At 36.6% G+C, this 10,885-nt stretch overlaps 2 protein-coding genes and 1 long non-coding RNA gene across 5 annotated transcripts; 1 reads left to right on the forward strand and 2 right to left on the reverse strand.

Annotated features, from left to right (window-relative positions):
* Positions 1-240: 240 nt before the first annotated feature.
* Positions 241-1,725, reverse strand: LOC114736965 (early nodulin-75-like). 2 transcript variants are annotated; one of them, XM_028924848.1, is made up of 2 exons: positions 1,463-1,725; positions 241-1,067 (listed from the first exon to the last, which is right to left on the reverse strand). In XM_028924848.1, exons 1-2 carry the CDS (start codon positions 1,696-1,698, stop codon positions 443-445), a joined length of 861 nt encoding a protein of 286 aa, XP_028780681.1. In that variant the 5' UTR covers positions 1,699-1,725; the 3' UTR covers positions 241-442. The 2 variants fall into 2 exon arrangements, with proteins under 2 accessions (XP_028780681.1, XP_028780680.1); XM_028924847.1 differs by having other exon boundaries at positions 241-1,064; positions 1,460-1,725.
* On the forward strand, positions 596-1,217 carry LOC114736969 (uncharacterized). Its single transcript, XR_003739379.1, has 2 exons — positions 596-660; positions 859-1,217. It is a non-coding gene; the product is annotated as an uncharacterized LOC114736969 (long non-coding RNA).
* Positions 1,726-8,602: 6,877 nt separating the features above from the next.
* Positions 8,603-9,592, reverse strand: LOC114736968 (early nodulin-75-like). 2 transcript variants are annotated; one of them, XM_028924851.1, is made up of 2 exons: positions 9,020-9,592; positions 8,603-8,932 (listed from the first exon to the last, which is right to left on the reverse strand). In XM_028924851.1, exons 1-2 carry the CDS (start codon positions 9,565-9,567, stop codon positions 8,875-8,877), a joined length of 606 nt encoding a protein of 201 aa, XP_028780684.1. In that variant the 5' UTR covers positions 9,568-9,592; the 3' UTR covers positions 8,603-8,874. The 2 variants fall into 2 exon arrangements, with proteins under 2 accessions (XP_028780684.1, XP_028780683.1); XM_028924850.1 differs by having other exon boundaries at positions 8,603-8,928; positions 9,016-9,592.
* Between the last annotated feature and the right edge of the window lie 1,293 nt (positions 9,593-10,885).

Raw genomic sequence — 10,885 nt, forward strand, 5'->3', positions numbered from 1 at the left:
TATTGGGCCGTTTTTACTGAATACAGTACTAATTAAATGGCCTGTCTTATGTACTGACAAAGGAGTTTGCTCGTTTTTGGTACTCCTGTAGCTGGGAAGTTAAAATCATTACTCTTATGCATGCAATGAGATACGACTACAGTACTTAGCCAAAAGGGAAAGTTTGTGATTTGATTTTTTTTTTTGAGCCAGAAGTATGAAACAGATATATAAGGCAGAGAAGCAAGACAAATATGAAAGTAATAAAATAGAGCACCACTGAATATAATACATAACAAGCGCCGATAACAAGTGCCTTTCCAATCACATGGACTACAAAACCACAGCGAATCACAGTAGAGAGTAACATACATATAACTAGAAATTGTAAGCAAAGCATGATAAACACAACATGCCATTATTCTAGTCTTAAAATATTACATGGTACTAATCTTCTATATGCTCAGTTCATTGGAGGTTTATGGGGAGGCCTACGAGGCAATTCGGGCTTCATTTTTCTTGGCAACTTTTTAGCATTTTCCCAAGTAGGAGGGTGCTTGTGATGAGGATCCTGTGGCGGCTTCTCTCTCTCAATTTTTGGTTTTGGCTCGGGGAATGGCCTCTCCTCTTCTAAACGGTGTCCAGGGTGATTAGAGTTGTGTGGTGGCTCATTCTCTGGAGGTGGTTTCTCGCCCTTTGGTTTTGGCTCGAGGAATGGCCTCTCCTCTTCTAAACGGTGTCCGGGGTGATCAGGGTCGTGTGGTGGCTCATTCTCTGGAGGTGGTTTCTCATCCTTTGGTTTTGGCTCGGGGAATGGCCTCTCCTCTTCTAAACGGTGTCCAGGGTGATCAGGGTCGTGTGGTGGCTCATTCTCTGGAGGTGGTTTCTCGCCTTTTGGTTTCGGTTTGGGGAATGGCCTCTCCTCTTCTAAACGGTGTCCGGGGTGATCAGGGTTGTGTGGTGGCTCATTCTCTGGAGGTGGTTTCTCGCCTTTTGGTTTTGGTTCAGGAAATGGCCTCTCCTCTTCTAAACGGTGTCCGGGGTGATCAGGGTCGTGTGGTGGCTCATTCTCTAGAGGTGGTTTCTCATCCTTTGGTTTTGGCTCGGGGAATGGCCTCTCCTCTTCTAAACGGTGTCCGGGTGATCAGGGTCGTGTGGTGGCTCATTCTCTGGAGGTGGTTTCTCATCCTTTGGTTTTGGCTCGGGGAATGGCCTCTCCTCTTCTAAACGGTGTCCAGGGTGATCAGGGTCATGTGGTGGCTCATTCTCTGGAGGTGGTTTCTCGCCTTTTGGTTTTGGTTTGGGGAATGGCCTTTCCTCAGATAAACGGTGTCCAGGATGATCAGGGTTATGTGGGGGCTCATTCTCTGGAGGTGGTTTCTTACCTTTTGGTTTTGGTTCGGGAAATGGCCTTTCTTCTTCTAAACGATGTCCAAGGTGATCAAGGTCATGCGGTGGTTCATTCTTTGGAGGGGGTTTATCACCTTTGGGTTTTGGTTCGGGCATTGGCCTATCTTCCGGAAGTGGCTTCTCTCCTTTTGGAGGTTCATCTATTGGTTTAGGTGGTTTGTCACCTGGAAATGGCTTTCCCTGTGGAGGTTCACCAACAGGCTTAGGTGGTTTGTGTTGAGGGAAAGGCTCATGATGGAAATCCGCAGTGAGTGGACTGATGAGAAGCACCAGTCCTAAGAAGAACACAAGCAGAATACTAGAAGCCATATTATGGTGATGAAAGCTAGATGGGTCGAGTGTGAGGAGTAGAAGATGCGAGTGCTCCTTTTATAGTATAAGATCCTGGGATGCAACGTCACTCATCATGTCACCAGACACCGACTGTCAACGGTTTCACACTCGATGGGTCTTCTATGATTTCCTCTCCAGTTGAAAACGTTGACGCAACGTGCTCGCATGATAACTCAATTTTTGTTGAATTGTATGTCTTTCAAATATTTGTGGGCCCGCCAGCTTGTTCACTTCAAATCCATCTGCTTTACTCCAAAGGCTGGTCTTACTGTCCTCCCAACGTCTCTCACAAACAAAAGTCATTAATTTTCCATTGAAGCTCCAAACTGATTCCGTTTCTAGTTGAGTGAAAAATATTGACAATTGTTACCCCATTCCATCTGTCGTTCTGAATATAGATGATATATAAGTTTGAAAATTTTCTTAATATCCATACATTATTATGAATTTATTCTAATTTACAGATCGTTAATGTTGTGGAAAAATATTCATGGGATCTGAATAGAAAGGAGACACATGGAGAGCCCGGTTTATGGAGACATTATTAATGCTGTAATAATCAATGTGAGGGGGACAGATTAGGGGCAGTAGTGAAGAAGAAGGAGGATGTTCACACTTCAAACGTTGGCTTTCTCCATTTCCCACGTAGGGCGGTGACTTTTTTTCCCCGCGCTTTCAGTAAAGCTTCGTGTGGTCCTCGCTCCTATCCCTTTCGCTATACACGCTATACACGCATACACACGTGTGTGTCTTCCTCTGATTCTTAATGTATGATATAATTATTGAGTTGATTTTAGTTCTAAATGTAAGACTCAGTTTTCATATTTATTAATTTTTTTCTAAATTACTTTTATTGATGTTCTTTCAATCATAATCAAATAGAAGAGGGAGATAAGGTATTAAAGAAGATGATTATGGTGTTTTAGGAAAAATATGTCATGTTTCTTACAACTAACTAACTTACCTAATTTTTTTTAATCTAATCAAATAAGTTAAATAAATCTCACATTAGGAATGGAGAATTATACACACACTTCTCTAGCCTTATTTTTATACAAGAGTATGATCATCACAACCTTTACTCTCAGGTCCTCAAACACTTGTAATTTAACGCTATATTTCATTTACTTAATTGTTTTTAAAATTGCATCCATATATCAGCTCACATTTTAAATTGGGTGTTTTCGTATTAACTTCGGTCATTAACCATATGAATACGATGTGCCATTAGTTGACTTAAATTGAAGCGTCCTGCCTGTGGTGAGCATTGTTCCAGGAATAACAAGAAGCATACTATGTTTGGTAGATATCATATGACGACATTTGAAGATCTGCTCAACCACCAGTCCAAAGCGCAGCTCGGCATATTCATTTTTCCGTCTCCTTGCTGACTTCTTTTTGTCGGGCACTTTTGGATGGCTCAATCCAACAAGTAATATCCCTTTTGCTAAAGAAAATTAGGGGGTGTTTAGATGAAACCAAACCATGATTTGGAGAATAGCTTCTGAAGGATAAGTTTTGGGGAGAATAGATTTTGTGATGAATAAATTTTGTGAAAAATTGATTCTGAGAAGTAGAAGTATTTGGATAGTTATTACTAAAAACACTTTTTACATGTGCAAATTGCTAAAAAAGACATAAGTTAATATGATAATTATATGAGGGATAAATTTTATAATATATTTTGATTTAAAGAAATAAAATTGTTAATAAACTAAATTGAAAGTAAACTTGATAGACAAAAAAATTGTATTAATCAAATGAGAATTCATATTTATATTTTTTTGGGTATAATTCATATTTATTTCATTAAGTATACTTTTTAAAATTGTTTTTGGGTGCAATTCATATTTATTTCTACTTTCTAATTCTAATTATAATCCGCTCTAGTTCTAGCCCAAAAGTTTAAAAAAAAAAAAACCCCTCTAGTTCTCTGGATATGTTATAACTCAGTGCAAACTCCAATTGTGGCCAACTGTTTCATTCTCTGTGCATTACTGTGAAATGGATCAGGGCACTTTTGTTGCTTGAAACCAGAAAGCCAAACCCAAGTCTAAGCTGCATTCCACCGTCGTCATGCATGATGACGATGACGATGATGGCAACCTGACTGGGCAAACTGAACGGCAGAGATTGGAAACCGAGGATGGATGGATTGAACAACCCAACGCTTGATCTGGTTTTGGCGAGCCAAGAAACACACAACCAGCCCTTGTTTTCACTAGCCCAAGACGATCTCACCGGTGTAGAATTTCATAGCAGCGACGGCGAAGGAAGGGCAAAGAGGCAAGCTGAAAGTGTCGACCAGTGATTATATTCACTCCAGTGAAAGTGTCGGTTGGCGAAGGAAGAAACGATGCTTTTGGTCAATTAGACCGTTGCCTCATCTGACACTCCCAATTCACCCCCAGAAGCGACTCTTTTCTGCTTCTAAGCAAACCATGGTTTTACCTGAAACCATGGTTTCAAAATATTTGAGGCTATTTGGATGGCATTTTATCCAAATCATGGTTTTGCCTTCCAAACCATGGTTTTGGATATCATCCAAACAGGCCCTTAATCTTAAATGTAGTCCATCCTCAAGACTTTATTTTCGCACCAAATATAAGATATTAACAAGTACTCAATTCTAATATAAATCATTTTAACTACTTTATTATAATTAATAAATGATAATTGATTCATTAAATCCGTCTCAAATTAATTTTTTTCAATATATATCATATTTGTTATGATTAATTAATTTATACAACTCTTTTAATATATCTAAATTAGTTAACCAGCTCTTTTAATGAAGATTAAATGGAGCGAACAACTTATTTAGTTAATTCGTAACATATGTAAATTAGTTATCTAATTTTTAGATTCAGAACTGAATCTAAAAATTTTAAAAGTTTTCTCAATGAGGATCTTGATATTTCGTTTGGGTTCTTTTTAATATATTTAATTTGATTGTTTGTACTTAATTTTTTAATATGTTTAATTTGTTCGTTTGGAGTCGGTGCGTGACGTCTTTTTGTTATGTTTCTGCCGTTGGGCTTATGACTTGGTTGCCGTATGCTCTTTTTAACGTTACGATGTGAATGATGCTGATCTGTTAGTGTACGCGCGTTATTACTTTGGACTAAAATACAAATCTACTTTCCAACCAAAAAAAAAAAAACAAATCTGCTCATGAAATATTTCATCATGGAAGTCTAATATCATAAATTGTTTTAAATGTAAAAATATGCATACAGTTTTTAAAATGATATAAAAATTATGACCATTAAGTCAACTAATATTAACTGTTTAACAAATATATAAGTAAAAAAAAAGTACAAAAATATGCATAAAATTTTCAAATAGATACAAAAATGCTGCAATCACTGAAAACTACATGTGTATTTTTGCACCATTTCAAAAAATTTATATGTATTTTTGTACTATTTTTTTAGTTGATATTTTTGTTAAACGGTTAACGTTAATGTCCCTAGTATTTTTGTACTGTTTTAAAAAAATTTAAAAAATGATTAAAAAAAGACCACTGAAATAGAAAAATTACAAATAAAGACACATGACAACAATAGTATGGGTTTTGATAATAATTTTTACAAACTGGTCCTTGTGTGCAATTTTTTTATATTTCAGTGGTCTTTTTTTTTGTTGCTATTTTTTCAAAATTTTATGTATATTTTTACACATAAACAAAATTTATAGTGGTTGGTGCCTCTGGCAGAATATTTTATTGGTAGATTTGTAGTTTAGCCTAATTTCCTTAGACTTATTCAGAGGGACGCGGTTAGAGTGAGTGTCCTATTTTCAGTCAACAAAACAAAAAAGAGAGTAAGTGTCCTATTTATTGAAAGTTCATTAGGTTTTTAAGTTTTTGTATAGATAAAAGGAAATGTGATTATTCACAATACCTTCTTCTCTTGTAAATTAGGTACCACGGTACTCAAATTTTTTTTAAGTGGTTTTTCTGCTCTTTCTTCTTACATCTTTTTCCTATTAAAATTTGATAATCTCATTTATTTATTAAAATTGAACTCATTAACATGTTCTCCTACATTTCGTTCCCCCTCAAATCAAATAAATAATTGATAAAATCTAGTCATTGTTGAGAGAGCTGCGCACTAAATTTGGAGCATTAATTTGCCGCAGAAGAAATCTGTGCAAAGAACTTTGAATGCGATGAAACCATACCTTCACATTTATCTTGCTTCTTGCTGATCCCCTGGTTTTGAAAGTGTTGTAGACAGATAAAAAGTGACTTTTCCCATTGAATTTCATATAAGATTTTATTTTTGACTTGTTAATTTTATAAAGTAATTGTTTGATTATCCAGCTCTCATCCTATTAGTTTAAGCGGGCATATTGAGTTTAATTCTTTAAAATAAAAGTTATTAGCATAAAAAAAATCATCATTTGAGAACAATAATATTAAGAAAACTTAAGTACCATGTCCAAAACATTTGTCATCAAATCTTCATCAAAATAAACCTTCACGCAATATTTTATTTTTTTCAAAAAAGGTTATGTTAAAATTCGGATGACGATCTTGTAAGCTGTAACAGGCAAAAAATAAAATTTACGTAAAATTTTTTTAGGAATATAAATTTGAAGATGGTGACGCATCAAAATTTTATCTGATTTATGAAAGGATTTTAAAATAAAAAACAAATTAGCAACGGGGGCTGGCATTACAAATGGACCCTCCCCAAATGTTATTTTCTGTACGGAATGCAGTCAACATCTCAGCGGTCCAGAAACTTGGTGCTTGGGCCCTGGCGTCTGGCGACACCGCCACTTTGTTTTTTTTTTTTTGAGTGGCTTTTCTATCGTACAAGTTCCATGTCACTCCTCATCAAATCCATTACCATCAACGCATCCCGCATGCGTGATTGGCTAAAGTAAAACTCCTTTCCCCCCAAGCAACGGGAGCTAGGTCTAACAGGAAGGGTTAATCTTTTACAACGTGGTGAATTAAGATTTGAATTCTTACTGGGAGAAGTGCTTATATTTAATGCCCGACAATACCTCGAATAGGATTGTCTCCAATATGAAGATACCAATGCTTTAACAAAAAAAAACCTACTTCCCCTGCATTTTTTTAATTAAAAAAAATTAAAGAAAGTTTCCTTATAATTACACCCTGATTTTATTTTTCTCATACATCTAGCATACTATTTTTTTCAGTGGTGTAATTTTTTTTTTCAGTTTTTGATGTGATTTTTATGTAAAAGTTGTCAATAATTTAATTAGAAGAACTAAAATTACTAATTTCAATTGTTAATATGAATAAGAAAATGGAACAATTTTAAATAAATAGAGAAAAAGTGGGATTGCATCAAATTTTAAAGAGAGTTTAGATGCATTCAACAGCTCGAATTATTTACTTAGATGCATTTAATACTTTGAAATATTTTGTGTTGCATCTAACATTCTGAAATATTTTTTTGTTTTGGTACTTGATGTATCAGAAAATATTTTTTGATTCTAAACGTGTATTTAAACAATATTTTAGAGTGCTGGATGTACCACAAAATACTTTAAAGTGCTAGATATATCACAAAATATTTTAGAGTGTTGGACGTACCTGAAAAAATATTTCAGGATACTGAACACACCACAAAATATTTTAGATATAATGAGCTTATGGTGCTCATCAATACATTGTTTTTACCCGATAATTTATATCCTCTTTAACCAGCCATATCTTCTTTTGGCCAGCCGTCTCTATATGCATATCTAGAATCTTAATTTAGAAGAAATATTATTTATTATAATAAAATGATACGTCATCCAATAATATGTTTCTTACCTTTTCTTTTGCCAACAACAATATTTTCCTGCCATCTATGATCCAAGACACTTTACAAAATTTAATCAAATGTTTATCTTTACGCTTATTTAATAGAACGTGCCCGTGCTACAGATAATGAGATCATGCTTAATCCAGGACTCGTCTAATTTGATTTGAGACATCTAAATCCCAACGGACCTATTTTCCCCTCGCTAGCCCATCAAGGACGAATCTCACAGATTCAGATTTTAGACATAAATTAAACACACACAACCTGAGGGCGTATACTTAATGCGGGGCCCCGGCGGCCCATTTCTGTAATGGATATTTTTTTAGACAAAGGATAGTCGGCAAAGGATGAGTATTAGATCTTTATTAAGCTGTGACCTGAGAACTTCAATAAATTATAATTATAATCGTCAATCGTCACAGTGTCCCTTTCTCCCCTCAACCCCACCGCAAGAGAAAAGAGTCAAAAACGCGACAAAGTCCTCATCTTTAATTTGTCCAGCATTTATCTGCAAAGTCCTCATCTTTAATTTGTCCAGCATTTATCTGCGCTTTTGTTGGAATTATACAAAAGTATACGTACGCGCGACTGTGAGTTCGGAGTATGAGTGTGTGTGTGTGTGTATCCAAGTACTTGCAATTTGTACGTATTGGCTACCATATACATGATCTAGTTAATATAGACATATATATATGTAGCATACATGTTACTTTTCCGGCCAGGGCTAGGAGATACACACACATATATATGTGAAGCGAAGTTTTCCTTTGTTTTAGTAAATGCGTTACAGTCAATCCATATCGTTATATTGGGGCCGAACCAGATAATTAACACAAATAATTTGTAATCATGCAGTGGCTGCGTTTACATGTTCAATTACCACCACCCGGCGGCCGGACGTCAGAACTCGGGTGATCAAGATGTGTTCACTAATTATTTATTAGATTAATTATGTTTATAATTACCATCATGCATGATCTGTCCATCAGATTTAAAGTAAAGCCCTTATCCCGCGAACACGCACACGTACACACATATAGTGAGAGAACACACGCATGAGTTACCTAGAGGGACTTGAATCCTTCTACTCACAAACACAAACACATATTTTACTTTAACAAGAGCAGAACCAAACGTGAATTCCCATCACCGAGCTATATATTACAAAACAGCATGAACAAGTCTTACGCAGGCGCATGCGCACAAAGCAAGTAGCTAAAAGCATGCAAGCACGCACATATAGCAAACAGTACGTACTTGATAATTACATGAAAAGGACATTAGACATGAGCCAAGAGTACTCTTATTTCTGCACATATATGTGCTTCATGCATATAGAGTTTGTGGTGATCATAACCTAATTGGCAGTGGGTGGCCTGTATTTCGGCGGTGGCTTGCGCATCGGTGGGCCATGCCCTCGCATCGGTGGCTTGTGATATCCCTGAGGAAGGCCGTCCACCTGAGTTTCAGCCTCATTCTCTACCGTGCTTGGTGGTTTATGCTTCGGTGGCCCACGCATCGGCGGCTTGTGATATCCCTGAGGAAGGCCGTCCACCTGAGTTTCAGCCTCATTCTCTACCGTGCTTGGTGGTTTATGCTTCGGTGGCCCACGCATCGGCGGCTTGTGATATCCCTGAGGAAGGCCGTCCACCTGAGTTTCAGCCTCATTCTCTACCGTGCTTGGTGGTTTATGCTTCGGTGGCCCACGCATCGGCGGCTTGTGATATCCCTGAGGAAGGCCGTCCACCTGAGTTTCAGCCTCATTCTCTACCGTGCTTGGTGGTTTATGCTTCGGTGGACCACGCATCGGCGGCTTGTGATATCCCTGAGGAAGGCCGTCCACCTGAGTTTCAGCCTCAGTATCTACCGTGCTCGGAGGCTTGTATGGAGAAGGCGGCTTGTGTGGCGGCGGCTTTGGCTTGTATGGAGAGCGTGGCGGCTTATAAGCGTCAGGCTGGACATCGGCGATAGAGATTGGAGTGACAAACACAATGGCAACGAAGAACGCAAGTAACAAGTTGAGGAGCATCTTGTTTAGATGTCGATCCATTTTGGTGATGCTGCACAAAACTCGGTGGGGAGTGGCGGCCTTTTATAATGGTCACAAACCCTATTTCGCTGTTACACATGTCATCAACCACTGTTTACTAATTCGTCTTCTTTTGATTATATCAATAAACGCGAGGGAGACTAGGTTTGTTCATGAGTCAAGCATGCTGGGGCCCTTGTCTGGAGCCATTTAGCTCAATTATTTGACTGTTTGCCTCAACCCGGTTGGCACTGGCACCTTTGGTTAGGTGAGGAAAATGTTATAATGGATTTCTCAGTCACATATTTAATTAGTGCGATGTGATGCTGGTTTTAATTACATATAAACACGCAGCCTCATTCATTTATTCTCCAGATCGCTTAATACACATGGTCATTCACTAACATTATTATTTATTTATTTTAACACATCAAAACACTCAATAATTGAAGTGTTTGAAGAATTAAAAATGTCGTTACTATGGAGTATCATTGAATAAAATGCTGGAGATATGCATGGCACATGAATCCTAAATGCACGTCGTGTGTGTGTGTGTGAGAGAGAGAGATAAGCTATAACCATGTTACTATTATTTAATTTCCTGTTTAAATATTTTCTTGTATCATATAGATACTTTGTATCAGGGTCTTCTGGTTTTTTAGATCGACGATTTATTAAATTTTCGTTTTTGCATCAATTTTTTTTTTAAAAGTAATATAGAAACAAAGTTTAGATTTCATTACCATCACAAATTAACACAAATTTAGGCAGCAACAATCACAAAATTGAACTTGCAAACAGAAAGCAAATGATTTTTCAATTTGATTTTATCTAGAGTGCGATTTTTTTACATTAGCTTCAAGAATTTGTTGGAGAGAAAATGGGTGAGGCGGCTAGTGGAAGTAGATCAAAAGATCTTCAACAGATCATTGATTGGGACAAGAGGTATCAGACAACACGAAGGATAATTTAGAAAATTGATACTGCGCTCAATTTTTAATATAAGACATAGTTGTTTGAGAAGATTAAAGAAATTAGTTAAGTTAGTTATTTGTAGCAAATAGATGTTGTCTTTCCTAGAATACTCTTAATAATCATGTGTGTTTGAATTCTCTATTGACAGTAACTCCTTAATATATACAACTACTATAAAAATTATTTAAGGGTAAAATAAATAAATATTAGAGATAAGGTAGATTGAAGTTTTATATTTAGGATTGAATTAAAAGTCAAACTAACTCTTATATTAGGAACCAGCGGTAAAAACATATAAGGAAATTGGTGAATCAAGAAAATTAATTGAAATTTTATATGCATAGGAGAAAATACTGTAAAAAAC

The sequence above is a fragment of the Neltuma alba genome, unplaced genomic scaffold, assembly GCF_004799145.2.
Source record: "Neltuma alba isolate B1F8T4 unplaced genomic scaffold, ASM479914v2 tig00013393_pilon, whole genome shotgun sequence".
NCBI classification, from domain to species: Eukaryota; Viridiplantae; Streptophyta; class Magnoliopsida; order Fabales; family Fabaceae; genus Neltuma; species Neltuma alba.

What these genes read in the sequence shown, in the direction of transcription:
- LOC114736965 (XM_028924848.1), bottom strand. Translation starts at nt 1,698, where the DNA reads ATGGCTTCTAGTATTCTGCTTGTGTTCTTCTTAGGACTGGTGCTTCTC. An exon ending in CCCGAACCAAAACCCAAAGG is followed by an intron (nt 1,068 to 1,462) that starts TGATAAACCCCC and finishes AAAACCAAAGGA; the next exon opens with TGAGAAACCACCTCTAGAGA.
- LOC114736968 (XM_028924851.1), bottom strand. Translation starts at nt 9,567, where the DNA reads ATGGATCGACATCTAAACAAGATGCTCCTCAACTTGTTACTTGCGTTC. An exon ending in CCGATGCGTGGGCCACCGAA is followed by an intron (nt 8,933 to 9,019) that starts GCATAAACCACC and finishes ACCGATGCGAGG; the next exon opens with GCATGGCCCACCGATGCGCA.